Source organism: Rhamphochromis longiceps, linkage group LG7, assembly GCF_057381845.1.
Source record: "Rhamphochromis longiceps isolate RC_006_pf linkage group LG7, R_longiceps_female_GT1.1, whole genome shotgun sequence".
NCBI classification, from domain to species: domain Eukaryota; kingdom Metazoa; phylum Chordata; class Actinopteri; order Cichliformes; family Cichlidae; genus Rhamphochromis; species Rhamphochromis longiceps.
In genome coordinates, this window is record NC_140563.1 from 21,863,626 (window position 1) to 21,881,215 (window position 17,590).

General features: G+C 42.2%; 1 protein-coding gene across 11 annotated transcripts in view; it reads left to right on the top strand.

The window, feature by feature from the left end:
• The window catches only part of LOC146665268 (unconventional myosin-IXAb-like), a 167,222-nt gene that overhangs the window by 78,835 nt on the left and 70,797 nt on the right, over positions 1-17,590 (top strand). For 10 of the 11 annotated variants that reach the window (XM_085412826.1, XM_085412818.1, XM_085412815.1 and 7 more), the window contains exons 3-5: positions 10,622-10,716; positions 12,095-12,157; positions 15,316-15,415. In XM_085412826.1, coding sequence (XP_085268952.1) covers positions 10,622-10,716; positions 12,095-12,157; positions 15,316-15,415 — 258 coding nt within the window. Of the gene's footprint in view, positions 1-6,154; positions 7,344-10,621; positions 10,717-12,094; positions 12,158-15,315; positions 15,416-17,590 lie in introns of those variants that run through there. The other variant, XM_085412825.1, reaches the window with a different exon arrangement.

Consider the following 17,590-nt stretch of genomic DNA (forward strand, 5'->3'; position numbering starts at 1 on the left):
CTTCAACATATAAAATGCAAAATTTCATCCCAAAATAGGAGAACCACTGCTTGCTTCCTCAGTGCTTGTAGAGCACGGGCTTTCTGCAGGAGTGGAGAAAACAAGTGGCTCCTAACGTAATGTGACAGCATGGAAGGACCCGCCAGGGCTACCACAGCACATATGCATTCATTAACATATTGTTAGAATGACGCTTGGACTTAAACCTACACACACGCACACAGTGTTATAGCTGGATTAAGCCTTGGGCTCAGCACATTTGCTTCGGCATAAAATGTGACATATTGCCGGGAAGCAGTGTATCTTTCATTTGTATAAGTGGACGCTGTGGTGAGCTGCTTTTAACACATTTAAGTTGTTTATTTCTGTACTCCATATGGTCCCACAGGCTATGCACTGAAGGCTGGGGTTAATTCAGATTATGTTGAGTCACTTTGGATTTTCAATTCAAATTCAAATTTGAGGCCAGATTTACTAACATATTGCACCAGCACAAACCTTAAAAAAAGGTATTGTTGTTATTTACAGAGAGCACAGTGAAAAATTAGGTGTAAGATGTGGGAATACTTTTGCAACATATCCTGTTCCTGTGTATTTCTGGGAGTTCCTTCCTCAAGGTGCAAACTTTAGGGAGGCAAACAATAAAATCAAGCGTGCAAACTGATTTACGAATGTTTGTGACATGCAATTTACTGCTAAATGCACCAATAACGCCTGTTATGTTACTGCTTAGTTAATTTCATGTTTTAAATGTTAGTAAGTGCGCCGCCCTGCGGTCCCTTTAAGTCGATATTTTGTGACAGTAGAAGAAGAGTTAGACAGGAAGTTCATGTTTGCTTGCGATGCTGCTTCAAGATGGCTGCTCCACATTCGTGTCCTTCTTTGGGTGTTTGTTAAAGCATTGTCTGTAAGTACTCAATGGTAAAGCAACGAGGCATTCAAAGTGCTGTCTTTATGTGTGATGGACCACAGTTAGCAAGTTTTCTATGTGCTATTCATATGTAAATGAGATCGCCAGTTCATATGCTAATTAACGGTGCTAATCGTCATGTTAGCTCTTCGAATGCATTGTTAGATCATTGGCACATGTTGTTGTTAACAGTACAGATTATTAATGTACATTTCCACATATGTTTTATTGTTACAGTTTCACAAAATGAAAGAACCAGTAAACTTCTCAAGATCTCATCTATTGTCTGGAGTTCCTGGGTTCATGTTTAGCTGTGTGGATAGCTAGTCAGACTTCTAGCGAGGCCATTTACAGTGAAAAGACAGCACCACAGCAAACATCATAGCTACAGAAGCCACCGCGTGGAGCTACAACCATCCTATAAGCTAAGTAAAGTATACGGGCGGACACAATCAAAATACAACAAATCCAAAATGTCTGAAAGTAAATCCTCCAAAGCCGAGACAGAGTCAGTCCGTTCCCACAAACCACCATCAAGAGCAGGTTCGTCAGCTAGCATTGAACTGCTCAGAGCAAGAGCAAAGGCTGAAGCTGCCCAAACAAGAGCCTCATATACAAAGAAAGAAATAGAAATTAAAGTCGAGCAAGCACGCTTACAAGCTACTCTTGACGCGCTGAGAGCGGAACAAGAGAAGGAAGCTGCCATAGCAGAAGCTAATTCTTTAGAAGCTGGTCTACTTGAATTAGGCTTCGAAACACGCAGTGTAGCTTATGGGCCACCCCTATCTGAGAGCAAAGAAAAACGCACTGCGCAGTATGTTTTGGAACAAACAGCTATCAATGCAGCAGAATCAACAGCCCCAGTAAAAACTGAATACAAAGACCCTACACCCGCCTTTCAAGAAATTGCTATAAAAGAAGGAAACAAAGCAAACTGTGCTGCTACTCATAACGAACTGTACAAGCCCCCATCCACCAACTACAAAGAGTTTACACCTCTTGTTCAGACACCATATAAATCCAGTTATACTCAGGGCAATGAACATGCCCCGAGCCAACACACTTACGACCTCGCCAAATATCTAGCCCGCAGCCAGCTCATTACTACAGGCCTTACCAGCTTTGATGACCAACCCATGAGTTACTGGGCATGGAAATCATCTTTCAAAACCGCAATAGCAGGGTTAGACCTTTCACCAGGAGAAGAGCTGGATTTGCTGGTGCGCTACCTTGGTAAAGATTCAGCTAAACAAGCCAAACAAATGAGAGCTGTCAATATCAGATGCCCTGAAGTTGGTTTAGCTATGGCTTGGGACAGACTTGAAGAAATATATGGCTCCCCAGAAGCTGTAGAGCAAGCTCTCTTTCAAAAGGTCGACAGCTTCCCTAAAATCACACTTAAAGAGCCTTATAGACTCCGTGATCTTGCCGACCTAATGTTAGAGCTAGAGACAGCCAAGTTGGACGGTTACTTACCTGGCTTGACCTACTTAGACACATCAAGAGGGATCCAAGCGATAGTCGAAAAATTGCCGTACAATCTACAAGAAAGGTGGATGAATATTGGTTCAAGGTACAAGCACGATTATGGCGTCAGCTTTCCCCCCTTTACTGTGTTTGTCAACTTCATTCGCACTGAAGCCAGAACACGAACTGACCCTAGCTTCAGCGTCCACAGCCCTAACCAACCCATAACATCAGAACGAAGACACATGCACGAAAGGTTCTCCAAAGGACCCATATCTGTTCACAAAACTCAAGTACAGGACAAGGCAGATGCAGAAAAGTCTAAGTATGCTGTGAATCCAAATAAACAGTGCCCAATTCACAGCAAGCCTCATCCTCTGAAAAGGTGCAGAGGGTTCAGAGAGAAACCCTTGGAAGAGCGCAAACAGATCCTCAAAAAATTAAACGTCTGCTTTCGCTGCTGCTCATCTACTGACCATTTAGCCAAGAACTGTGAATCAGAAACCACGTGCACTGAGTGTGACAGCAAAAATCACATTTCTGCCCTCCACCCAGGTCCAGCACCATGGGAGTCTAAATCGCCCCCTTCCCCACAGCAAGGCGGGGAGAGAGACAAAGCAGACACCCAAGAAGTCACGTCTCGGTGTACTGAGGTGTGTGGGGAAGGAGTGAGCGCCAGAGAATGTTCAAAAATCACACTAGTGAATGTATACCCTGCTGGACACAGAGATCAAACAAAGAAAATGTATGCAATCTTGGACGATCAGAGCAATCGATCGCTGGCACGTTCCCAGTTCTTTGATGTTTTTCACGTCCAAGGAGAGAGTCGCCCGTACATGTTAAAGACGTGTGCCGGACTCACAGGAGTATCAGGGAGAAGTGCTTCTGGCTTTATAGTAGAGTCAGTGAATGGAAAGGCAAGTCTTCCTCTGCCAACACTCCTCGAATGTAACGAAATTCCAGATAACCGCTCTGAGATACCAACTCCAGAAGCTGCCCAACACCACGCCCATCTACGACAGATTGCCAACTTGATCCCGCCATTAGACCCAAATGCTGACATACTACTACTGCTGGGACGAGACATGCTTCGAGTTCACAAAGTCCGGGAGCAGATAAACGGCCCAGACGACGCCCCATTTGCTCAGAGACTCGACATGGGTTGGGTCGTGGTAGGTGACATCTGTCTCGATGGAGTGCACAGACCCCCACACGTGAATAAGACTTTCATACTGGAGAATGGCCGTGCAAGCCATTTTCAGCCATGCAACGGTCAAATAACTGTTAAAGAGACATTTACCAAAGCTCCTGAGCGCAGTCACAGCCTCCCAAGCCTTCCTGTGTCAGGATGTAATGTGGACAGCATTGGTCAGCAGGTCTTCACACGAACAGCGGATGATCACAAACTTGCACCATCAGTTGAGGATATGCAGTTTCTCCAAATAATGGACTCAGAGTTCTATCAGGGCAGCGACAATAGCTGGGTTGGTCCTCTGCCTTTTCGATCGCCTCGACAACGGCTCCCGAACAACAGACAACTAGCCTACGATCGCCTTATGTCACTCCGGCGCACTCTTGAAAAACGACCTGAAATGAAAACACACTTTCTGGAGTTTATGGAGAACATGCTTACCAGAGGACATGCTGAAGTGGCACCAGCTCTCAGTCAGAACCAGGAATGCTGGTACCTCCCTTTGTTTGGGGTTTACCATCCAAAGAAACCCGCCAAAATTAGGGTCGTGTTCGACTCAAGCGCCCCACATGAAGGAGTCTCTCTCAACGACGTGTTGCTAACAGGCCCCGACCTCAACAACAGTCTTGTTGGGGTGCTCATAAGATTCAGAAAGGAGCAGGTGGCCATAACGGCGGACATTGAACATATGTTCCACTGTTTTGTTGTCAAAGAGAGCCACAGAGACTTTCTCCGCTTCTTGTGGTACAAAGATAACGACATGTCATCTGAAGTTATAGAGTATCGCATGCGAGTGCACATTTTTGGGAACAGTCCCTCCCCCTCTGTCGCCATATATGGGTTGAAGAAAGCAGCAGCGACTGGTGAGCTAGATTTTGGGATTGAGGTGCGGACATTCATTGAGCGAGATTTCTATGTCGATGACGCTCTCAAGTCATTTCCTACTGAAGAAAAGGCCATACAAGTTCTCCAACAAGCTCAACGGGCTCTTGCTTCTTCAAACCTCAGACTACACAAAGTAATCTCCAACCGCCCTACAGTCCTAGAAGCTTTCCCACCAGAGGACAGGGCAAAAAACATTGGAAACTTAGACCTGTGTGCTCAAGACTCGCCAGTGCAACGCAGTTTGGGGCTGCTGTGGAATGTTGACACAGACACCTTCACATTCAAAGTTGACAATGAGCAAAAGGCCTTCACACGTAGAGGTGTCCTCTCTACTGTCAACAGTCTCTACGACCCTCTGGGGTTTCTCGCTCCAATCACAATTCAAGGCAGACTGATTCTTAGAGAACTTACCAGCTTGACGGACGACTGGGATGCAGCACTCCCAGACAACATGAAGGCAGAGTGGAGCAATTGGAAGGACTCACTTCAAGATTTAGAAGATCTCCAAATACCACGCCCCTACACTTCTCTCTCTACATCTGGCGCCCAAACCAAAACACTTTGTGTATTCGCTGATGCATCCGTGAAAGCCATTGCAGCTGTCGCTTACATCAAACTGTCTACTTCGAACAAAACAGAAATCGGCTTTGTGTTTGGAAAAACAAAGCTAGCTCCTCAAGCCGGCCTCACAATTCCAAGACTAGAGTTATGTGCTGCAGTGCTTGCAGTTGAAGTTGCGGAGCTGATAGTAGCAGAAATAGACATCATGTTTGACGACATTGAGTACTACACTGACAGTAAAGTCGTGCTAGGCTACATCCACAATCAGTCACGAAGGTTTTATGTGTACGTGCATAACAGGGTCCAACGCATCCTCCAATCAACATGCTCCAACCAGTGGAGGCACGTTCCATCCGAACTCAACCCAGCAGATCATGGGTCCCGCTCCGTTGCAGCAGCGCAACTGAGCAGCACAACATGGTTTAAAGGGCCAGCCTTTCTCCTCAAACCGTCCGCACAGTCGCAATCTCCAGTCACGTTTGACCTTGTGGATCCCACTCTTGATACAGAAATACGTCCGCTGGTGACAACAAATCTGACACAAATCGCAAGGTCAACAGTAAGTTCATCCCATCTTGAGAGGTTTTCCAACTACAGTCCTCTCCTCAGAGCAGTTGCCCGCTTGACCCACATTGCTCGTTCCTTTGGTCGATCCAACCAAGCATCCAGCTGTCGTGGTTGGCATCTCTGTCAACCCACAGTGGAAGAATTGGAAAATGCGAAGGTCTGTATCATAAAGAGCGTTCAGAGTGAGTGCTACGAAAAGGAAATAAAGTGTATTCAGGAAGGGATCCCTATTCCCCCCTCAAGCAGTCTTTGGAAACTGCATCCTATTCTAGATAGCAATGGACTCTTAAGAGTTGGAGGCCGAATCATACAATCTGAACTGGGTATCGACACCACTCACCCTCTCATCATCCCTGCCCGACACCACTTGGGAACGCTCTTAATACGGCACTATCACGAGACTGTGAAACACCAAGGAAGACATTTCACGGAAGGTGCCATTAGAGCTGCAGGATTCTGGATGGTAGGAGCCAAAAGGGCTATCAGCACAGTGCTTTTTAAGTGTGTCACATGCAAGAAATTGAGAGGAAAAGCGGAATGTCAGCAAATGGGAAACTTACCATCTGGACGAATGCAAGTTGCACCCCCCTTCACATATGTGGGTGTAGACGTGTTCGGGCCATGGGACATTGTAACCCGGCGCACGAGAGGAGGACAAGCTAGCTCTAAAAGGTGGGCCGTGATGTTCTCATGTCTGTCAACAAGAGCAGTCCATATCGAGTTGATCGAATCAATGAGCACAGACAGCTTTATAAATGCTTTAAGGCGACTTTTTGCAATCAGAGGCCCAGCAAGACAACTAAGATCGGATTGCGGTACGAACTTTATCGGCGCCTCTCGGGAACTGAAAATGGACGGATCGAACATGTCAGTCAAGGATGTCGAAGGCTACTTAAGCAAACAAAACTGTTCATGGATCTTCAACCCACCTCATGCATCCCATATGGGCGGTGCCTGGGAGCGGATGATTGGGATTGCGAGGCGTATCCTCGACTCTATGTTACAGGACTGCAAAAGAACACTACTAACACATGAACTGTTTTCAACATTCATGGCAGAAGTCTGTGCCATCATGAATGCTCGCCCCCTGATTCCTGTGTCCACCGATCCTGAGTCACCCCTCATCCTCACGCCGTCGATGCTGCTCACGATGAAACCAGACTCAGCAGCGCCACCCCCTGGTGACTTTGGAAAGGGGATATTTCTGAAAGAACAATGGAGAAGAGTACAAGGTCTCGCTGACATGTTCTGGTCCAAATGGAGACGGGAATACCTTCATACTCTTCAGTTGCGACACAAATGGCAGGACAAGAAACAAAGTCTCAAGGAAGGAGACATCGTTCTGCTCAAAGACATTCAGGTGAAGAGGGGCGATTGGCCCATGTGTATCATAACCAAGACTTTCCCAGGGAACGATGGACTTGTCCGGAAAGTCGAAGTAACTACTTCGCACTCAGGCGATAAGAAGACTTTCTGTCGTCCTGTAACAGAAGTGGTTTTGCTGCTGTCCCCCGAAAAGTTTAGTGACTGACAGTTTAATGTGGGATTGTTATAATCCCAGGCGGGGAGTGTTATGTTACTGCTTAGTTAATTTCATGTTTTAAATGTTAGTAAGTGCGCCGCCCTGCGGTCCCTTTAAGTCGATATTTTGTGACAGTAGAAGAAGAGTTAGACAGGAAGTTCATGTTTGCTTGCGATGCTGCTTCAAGATGGCTGCTCCACATTCGTGTCCTTCTTTGGGTGTTTGTTAAAGCATTGTCTGTAAGTACTCAATGGTAAAGCAACGAGGCATTCAAAGTGCTGTCTTTATGTGTGATGGACCACAGTTAGCAAGTTTTCTATGTGATATTCATATGTAAATGAGATCGCCAGTTCATATGCTAATTAACGGTGCTAATCGTCATGTTAGCTCTTCGAATGCATTGTTAGATCATTGGCACATGTTGTTGTTAACAGTACAGATTATTAATGTACATTTCCACATATGTTTTATTGTTACAGTTTCACAAAATGAAAGAACCAGTAAACTTCTCAAGATCTCATCTATTGTCTGGAGTTCCTGGGTTCATGTTTAGCTGTGTGGATAGCTAGTCAGACTTCTAGCGAGGCCATTTACAACGCCAAAGAAGCCTGTCTAATTTTTGGTGCTTGATATTGAAATGAACTGACTTATATATTCAATCAAATAAATGCTTCTTGTATTTTGACAGCATCCGAAGAAAACAATGTGATAAAGTATGACTTAAGATATTTTAGTCCTCGCTTGTTCAACTGGTTGCATTAAACTAATTCCCCTCCTTTCACAGCATCTTTCCTTATCAGTCTTTGTTATCTGCCCGGCAACAACAGAGAGATTTTTAACTAAAGTAGGTCATCAGTACATAATATAACCAGTCAATATTTCAAACACTTAGAGTAAATCTTATATTATCCCTCTAATAATTTAACAGCTTTATTCATTTTTTGTTTTCCCTTCATAGGTGACAGTGGAAGCCTCTTTTTTTCTCATACCTGTGAAACTGTTGTTTAAATCCAGTTCGGAGTAAAACTAGGTCACAGTTTGCATTTGTATAAACATGACAGGAAGTTTTTAAGTCGCTGTTGGTTTCTAAAAAAGAAAATGAAGATTTCTCCTGTTTAGGTCCATCCATCCACCCCAGCCTCCTCCTTGTCAGGGATTGCCACCTTTCTTTTGCTATTGACTTAAAATGATTTTTAATTATTTATTTACTTTAAAATGTTCACAAATAGTTGCTGGTGCCTTATTTTACCTCAAATGCACAAGACTTAAATGTGCTTCATTTGAAGCAGACTAGTATCAAAATATCTAGTTTCCTTGTTTATATTTATAGCACTCTAATGATTAATACTGTACTGCTAATCTTTCTTTCCCGATAGAAACCCTTCATTTCTTAATAGGGCTTTTATTTTATATCATATGACTACTGTTGTGTCCCCTCCCCCGTGTTTGTTCATGTTTACCAGACCCCCTTCCTGTCTGACTTCAAATTGACTACCGGTTGAGGAAATACGGTTTGTTTGGGGGCTTTGTCCGAAACAGTACAGTGAAGACAGGAAATTAGAAAATAAGATAGCGGGGCATGGCGTGGCAACAAAGACTGTCTCTGTTTTATTTACTATTTATTAATAAATAGTCCAAATAAAGTTAAGGTTCTTCTTGATTAGCTTAGTTTTTTCCTTTTTTTCTGTCTCTGTTTTGCATCTGTTTTCTCGCTTCGTCTCCTCGCGTTCATACATTGAGCACACACTGATGCAGACACGAACATATAGACGCACACGCGCACAGACTAATCATAGCGTGTGTTTTCCTGTGCTGTGGTCGCAGCAGGCGTTGACCATGAAGCAGAGTTCAACAGTAAATCATCCAGACTGTGCCGCCCTGCTTATTAATCTCTTTCAAACATAAACAGAAAGCACACGCACAAACTGCGTGGGGCTTAGCACATGCATGCAAACAGATGTGCGACGGGCAAGTGTCCTTTTCACATACATCGTACCAGTGCATTTATCACTTCTTTTTGTTAATGATTGTGAGTGACAGTTTCTGTTAGGGCTGCTCACTTCAATCATTTCAGGAAGTGGATTTTCCCCCTTCAGACTTTAAACTGGAAGTATTTCCCACAGCAGAACGATTGAGGATGAAAGCTCTGTCATTATCATTCTGAATTGCAGTTTCGATTTACATTTCGGGAAATCAAAGGAGATCTCACTGCCAGTCCACTCTCCGCCTTTGCCTCCTTTTAGTTTTTTTTGGTAGTTACCATTGTGTGTCAACCACTGCAAGACTGGCACACATTAAAGACCAACAGGGGTCTAAAAGATGGATGTGCAGGGGAAGCTGTTGCTTGGTATGAAAGTGAAAGGCCTGGAAAAAGAACGACATCAACCTTACTTAAACCTTGTTTTGTTGCTTCTTTCTTCGGGCTGCTTTGTCCCGGTTGGCTCGCTGAATGTGTGTCAAGTTCTGTTTTTAAATGAATCATCACAGAGATCAAAGCCTGATTCTGGAGCAGGGTTTTACTTTTTATTAACCGTGTTATTCCTGAGCTGTAGTATTCACCCAGAAGCCACAATCAATTATCCGACGCCCACACCGTTCTCCCCCGCTCCCCTTCTCCCCCACCCTTTTACTCTGCTGGCTTTTATGAAGTAATTTATCATCGCTCCAAAATACTGATTGCATCAGCCGGAAAATTTACCGTTGCTACCACTTTATCCTCTCTGAAAAATCTTCTTATTTTCTGCCATATCTTTATCTGTGGGCTTGTTTCCTTCTTTTTTCTCTTTTCACTTAGTTTTCCCCATTTTTTTCTCTTTTCATCATGTCCTCTCTCACAAATGATCATCCCTTCTTCATACTCTTTTGGTCTTTTTTGTTTTGTTTTGTTTTATGTCTGAGCTCTGTCTTCTTTCTTGTCCCTCCCTTTCGTTTGTATCTCTGTGGTGCATTCCCTTTCCTTGTTGCCTCTCCTGTTGCCTCTCCTCTCCTCTGCCTAACTAACCAACCCAGCGAGGCCCATCAGACTGCTAATGAGAACCTGAATGAGTCCTCCAGGGGTCTCTAATGATAGTTTCTCTCTATGTGTGTGTGTGTGTGTGTGTGTTAGCAGAAATGCCCACAGACTCCCACAAGCAGTGACTGTGTCTGTTTTCAGTGTTGCAGTGTTTGCCTTCAGAGGAATTTGGCAGTTTAGTGCGTGACTGACGTGTCTGACTGTGAGTTTTAACTGCGTGTTTGTGTATTTGTGTGTGTGCCCCTTTTGCAGGCCCCTTCCTGTGCCTCATGGCCTCTGTTACAGTGCTGTGATTGGTAGCTTTCCCTTCATATGTCAACATATTTCAACATATTTTTTTTACTTTTCTTCAGAGCTGGTAGATATAACATCTACTGAAATTTGAATGCTAACCCTAACCTGTTGATACTTGGTTTATCTTACAGGTGTAAACTGTTAATCATAGCTTGCCAGCACCTTGTACCTGTGCGTGCTGATATGTAATCCTTTCTGTTTTCTCTTCAGGCCTTTGGGAATGCTAAGACGGCCCATAACAACAACTCCAGCCGCTTTGGGAAGTTCATCCAGGTCAACTATCAGGAGAGTGGCACAGTCAGGGGGTGAGAGATGCATGCTGACATATAAAACACATCTATAGAAGCCATATCTAGAGCTGGACCGATGTTATTTGCCAGTGTATCGGCATTTATGAGACAGAGGGCGCTCTGCAACTTAGCTGTTGGCAACATGTGCTTGGAACACCACAAACAAAACAACGAGCTGATCCGAGCAGAGTCGGGCAGTGCATCAAGCGATCCACGACTTTTGACAATAAAACAAGATTACATGTCCTCGCTGTTTAAAGGAAGCAGCCGAAAGTAGCTTATTGTCATATTGTGTTAATAAAGAGTCATAAATTACTACATGCATGAAATGTTAGTTAAAAGCTTTTTGTTTAAAACAAAAAAAAAATATTGGGCCATTTATATGATTTTAGAATCATAGGCTGCTGGGGGATTCCCATGATGCATTGAGCATTTCTTCTTCAATCACCTTTCTCACTCACCATGTGTTAATAGACATCTCTGCATCAAATCATTACTTGTTATTAATCTCTGGCTCTCTTCCACAGCATGTTTTTTATCCTGTTTTCCTTCTCTCACCCAAACCGATCACGGCAGGTGGCCCCGCCCCTCCCTGAGCCTGAGGAGGAGGTTTCTTCCTGTTAAAAGGGAGTTTTTCCTTCCGACTGTCGCCCAAGTGCTTGCTCATAGGGAGTCAAATGATTTCTGGTTTTTTTCTCTGTATGTATTATTGTAGGGTCTACCTTACAATATAAAGCTCCTTGAGGCGAGTGTTGTAATTTGGCGCTGTATAAATAAAACTGAATTGAATTGAATAGAATCACCAAATATTGTTATCAGTCTTAAAAATCAATATATCGTTCCAGCTCTACTAGATACACATTTCATGTTGTTTTACTCGTTTTTTGTTTTTTTTTTTAATCAAAAATTTGTTTTGTTTTGTTTTCTTATTTTTGTCTGTCACTTTTGGTCAACAGCTTTTGTTTTTAAAGGTGTTATAAAAATGAATCTGACTTGAGAAATAATTTAATAACAGATATAATAGCAGAATAATGCCTACAATTTATGTATATTATTATTATTAACTTTATATATCTCTTAATATTGTGCTATGATTTATAAATATAAACATGTAAGTTACAAAAAACAACATTCAGCCATTATTGACGTGCGATTATGTAAATTCTCATTTGACAAACTATTAAAAACCACAATTCAGATAATTATACCTCTCACCTCTTCCTATTGTCTGCTAATCTGTTAAAACGCCCTGTTTAGGATGAGTATGGCAAAAAAAAGCACATTCAGTGTCCATGTGATATTGAAACATTGTTCATTTCTGATCATAATTACAGCAGCTTGTTCTTAAATTACTCTTGTGACTTAGTGCGGCTGCATTTATGTTTATTTCCAGCGCATACGTAGAGAAGTACCTGCTGGAGAAATCACGTCTGGTGTACCAGGAGCACAATGAGAGGTGAGTGCAGATCACATATTGTTTGTTTGTTTGTTTGTTTTTCTTCTTCTTTTTTTGCTGGATAAACCCATACAGACATCATTAGAAGATTTGTCATCTGCAGCACTTGGCTCACTTTCCACATTGTTTCATCAGTATGGATCGCTGTTTTATCACACCTAGAATGACTCAGCAGCAGCTCTCATGCTTTTGAATGTAAATAACATCTTGTTAATCAGAAAGAATCCAAGTCTTTGCTTTGTGTGGATTTAAAATCCATCAAAAATAATCTGTTTAACTTTGACTCCACCTTTAACGGAAATCCAATTTTTCCTGTGAACATTTTTAAAAGGTGAAAATAACGAACTTCAATAAGCGCAGCTAGAGGTGGTGCAGCCATAAATAATCTAAATATGATACATGAAACACTGAGACACTTCCACTTGCCGGAAAGCTAAGATCTTAAATGCGTATCTTTTCGCTCACATGCTCTTTGTCTAAGAAACTCAATGCTGAAATAGTCTTCATTTCCCCTGCAAGGATATATCAGGTGGCCATCTGACTGAAACCTCTGCCCTTTGTTTAACTCTCAGGTTTTCCTCTGAGTTTAGGCATTTATTGACACAGAATGGGACAAATACTGTGATACAGATTTCGAGATATTACATAAGGAGTCATATTTCCTGTCCAGTATAACAGTGTAAAACTGTCTATTTTTACTTTTTATACGTATAAACACACTCACATGTGTATGAAGAACTCATCTACCTGACGTTGGGCATATGCACGCACATGCACGTGTCTCCACCTGCACCCACATCCTATAAATAGCTTTACTTGTCTCAGGTAACACAGAGACACACCCTAACAGTTCATCATATCGCTCCCAGGTGACAGTAAAAAAAAAGCCACTGATCCCACCAGCATAATAGCTTCATGCGTGGGGAGGAGGGGAACTGTCCAACAGTCATCTAATCGCTCTAACCCTGACTGGTCTGGGCTTTTTGTTTCATCCTGATGACAGGCTCTGGCGGCCATATTGATAGGATAGAAACTAAAGTCAGGACCTCCCAGACGGTTCATCCTTGAACCACAGAGGTGGGGGAGAAGGATGATAAACTGCAAACTATCTTAAATCTTAAAGTCGGTTCAGTGGCAGGTTGCCTTTGTACGATCCCACCGGAGAGGAAAAAGCACTAGGGAGTGAACTAGCTGAACTTTCCAGGGATACTGTTGGGGCTTAATGACTCTGCAGAAACTACAAGGGAGGGGGCTTTACTGTATTCAAGAGCCGTCACGCAAATCCCAAGTGTGGATACTGTTTTTGCTTGTTGGTATTTTTTGTTATTGTTGTTATCTTATAAGTTGCCCCTGTTTTATGTTGTCTAACGCATTGAATGAGAGACCCCATTTTTCCCACATTATTTTCTTCTTCCTGCCGGTTAAATGCAGAACTGAATTTAAAATTCTTCTCCTCTCATACACAATCTTGAATAATCAGGCCTTTCTTCTGTGGAACCAGAAGATGATTTTGGAGACATGCACCCTGGAATCTTTCGTGTGGAATCACAAATGAACTTAAACTGAAGATTTAATACTTAATACAGTGTTCAGCTGATAGCCACCCATTTATGTTTCACTGCTTCATTCAGGCATTCAAGTCATTGATTGGTGTATTTGAATGAGAGCCTGATGGATTACATAAGTTTTCTGGGCAAAGCCATGGTACCTTACCTACATGAACTCTGCTTTTCTGGTCTTACAAAAATAAAAGCCCAAAAAAGACTGAAAGCAGTCGATCACGAGGTTTGCTACTTGATACTGTATTCTGGTCAGCGGTTAGTGTGAAGAAAAACTCTGTGGCAAAAAAAAGGTTGTAAAACAGTTCTTTGTGGAAGGTCAGAAAGAATAATTTGGGGTTGAGTGCATTTGTTTCTTTTGTGTTTACGGTTGCGTTCAGGGCAAATGACGAGTAACCTTTGCCCTGTAACAGCTGGATTCATTAAGCAACTTTATCTGGATTCATCTGGATAACTCATTACTGCCAAGTCCATGTATTATTTACCAAACCTGTATATATGCAGTTCATGAAGCTCAGAGTAAAATATCGCAATACTTTGGAATCGGATGTAGAGATTATGTAATAGCATCTTTTATTTGAGAGGTGCGATGATAGAAAACGTGAGCTTACAGGTTGGGAGTCTTTAATATCCTCCGTGGGTTTTATAAGTTTCCACCACTCCATCAAACAGTAAGTGTCCCTCTGCAGAGAAGGGAAACTCGTTTCCAGCTGTAATAGAATTACCTCTCAGCGCACTGGCCAAAGCCCCAGCCTTTGTCACGGTTAATCACAACTCGTTACCTTGAGCCCACACACCACACTGCCGCTTTGTTTGTCTTGAAATGTGAGACCGCCGGGTCAGAGGGGTGACTTATCTGTTACATGTTGCAGGTTTGTTTTAAGAAATGTTCCGCAGATAACGCGAAAGGAGTCTCCTCCTCAGGGGCCGTTTCGGCACAGCGGGGAGATATGAAAGCTGCTGTCCTTAGTTCACATCTGAGGAAATTTAAAAGAAATTAATACAAGAAAAATAAATCTTTTTCTTTTTTTTCCTTCTTCACCGTCTAACTCAGGAGTATCAAACATAAGGCCCAGGGCTCGGAATCGGCCTGGCAAGAACTCCAATCCGGCCCACTGGATGCGTTTGGAAAATATAAAGGGGGGCATAAATTTTAGACTGTAATCAAGTAATAGATAAACACTTAAAACAAAGAAAAATTCTTGCTTCTTTTCAGTATTTACTACAGACATTTCTATTTTTGTACAACGTGTCCACAGTTAAATAATAATTAACAAAATCGTGCTGTTTTAAAACTACAGGACAGTCAGGCTTTTTCTGTAATTTTACACATATATTTCTTACAGTTTAAGCACATTTATATCAGCAGCAATTCTTTATCATGTACAAAAACTGACATATACAGTTGAAAAATCACTTCTTTTTCTCATACTGAGGTATCCAAGGGATTAAACGTACAGTTAAACTTCTTTACACTGACAGAAATGGGATTTTCTCCAGTCTGGCCCACTTAAGATCAAAGTGAGTTGGATGTGACCTACGAAAAATATAAAGAAGTTTGACATCAGTGCTCTAATGTGTTTCTGTGTGTTTCTGTAGGAACTACCATGTGTTTTACTACCTGTTGGCTGGAGCCAGTGAAGAGGAGAGGAAGGCCTTCCACCTGCTCAAACCTGAGGAATATCACTACCTCAACCAGGTCCGCACACAAAAACACACACGCCCAAACATAGATACAAATAGCAAAGTGGGGTGCTGCTTTCTAGAAAAGCTTCACGTTATTCTATTATATTTTATTATCTGGCAAGTCATTCAAATCCAGTTTCTGTCTGTTAAAATATGAATCGATTAAAGCTCCAGCAGCACTTGAAATGTGAAGAAACAGCTTTATTAATTTGACTGATAAGCTTTGGATAAAGGCCTTAATTTGGTTCATCACCAAACAGGTTACAGTGAACATTTTAAACAGCTTACGTAAAACAACCAATCATATATGTCCAACTTAGACAGTCATCAGTGAGGCACGAATAAGGATGGAGTGAGCACGTGCTTGTGGTTTAATGCACATCATTGCCAATGGAAACCAACACTGGTTTTAGAATATCTCATTGCCTGCTATATTCAGTTTACATGTAGTAAATAGTATGTAGTGTGATCAGTAAAATGTGTGATCTTATATTAAAATAATAATATAACTGATGGCATTTTGGGAAAAAATTAAAAGACTTTTTTTTTTAAATTACACATAAACAGCCCATCAAAATGATACAACTATGAAATATAAATATCTAACATGAACATCAAGTAACCTTCCTCACTTAAGGCAGGATTATCCACAAATCCTAATTTACCGTAGCCTAATGCAGTACTATAGCACTATAGACAGAAATATGTCTGTAGACTTTGTCAGGATGTATTTATTATCAGATATAATCAGATATATCCGGACCTCTAATTTAAAACAACAAAAATTCAGATATAAACAATTTCCAGATGAGATAATGAGTTACAAATGAAGACACAATCATTATAGCAGGGATGGAAAGCTTGAGTCTACAAAGATTTTAAACTGATAGCATGTTAACCGATGCACATCAAAGCCTTTTTTTAAAAGATGTAGGGCAAAAAAATGCTAATTTTATGTAAATGATTCATAAAAAAAAGCAAATATTCATCCCAAATGAAAACCGGGTTAAGTTATTATTGATTAGTAAAGCTGAAAAATCTCTGCTGGATCTTATTTACTCACTTAACTCAACTGGGACACATACATATCTTTGACTGCCAGAAATTCAACTCTTTTTCTCACATGCATGTGCGGCCGAGTGTGCATACATGCCTGGTCACATGCCAAAAGCCCCCCCCCCCCCCCCCCCCCCCCCGTGTGTATCTTTTGCAGTACATCTGTGTGTTTTGGCAGCTGATGTGTGAGGATTCATATTCCCTCATGCCATGAAGGTAGCACACTGGAAAGATGAAAAAAAGATTCTCTCTCCTCATCTGCCCAAAAAATAAAATTTTTCTCCCCCGTTCTCTTTAATCTCCCCAACAACAACAGCAACAACAACCCCCTCTTGTTAGCTGCCAGCTTACTTTGCAGCTCTGTTTCCATGGCAACTGCAAAACTCACGACTCAGTCTGGCGCTGACGAGGACTCACGCAGAGGCTGCCGGCAGTCGTGTAGTGGTGCGCACTTACGCACACGCCGATGTCACAGAAGAGCAGAGCGATTGTGCGTACTTAGCTCTTTGTGTTACTCTGTGTTTCTCGGTGGATTTGACTGAAGTACATTTGCTCAAATACTTCAAAGCTGTGCCCCCTCTTTACTGTGCAGTGCACTTAACTTACTGTGATTTTGAGAGTGTAGATCTGCTGACTGAAGCCAGTGTGAAAGTGCCTTAAACATCAGTTCTTTCAGTGGCCAGAAAGGGATGTCTCCTCTGCTTGCAACAACACCACTGGTTTCCTTATAAGACGCCTACGAGGAAACCTTTAGTGTGCAGAATTGCTACTTCCAGGTCGTATTGAGCAGAACACAAAGTTAATTTTGTGGATTTAACTGGTAAATTTTATGGTCATTGAATCAGAACGGAAAGCGATCCAGGATATTGTCATCAGCTAACAATCTGCTGCTAGCCAGTCTTTTTTGGTGAGTCTTGTTCCTCAGCTCAAGGCTTCCTAACTAGACTTCATTTACCACTGAGTTACATCGTGGTGGCTACGTCTGTTCTGTATGTCTTAGCACGTGTCAGTCAAAGCAGCAACATTTCATAACTTTAAGACTTCACAAAATCTAAACTATTGAGTTCCAGTGGTCTATCCGATATCCCTGTGTTGGTATTGTTCCTATATCATCATAACAATGCTGGTCCAG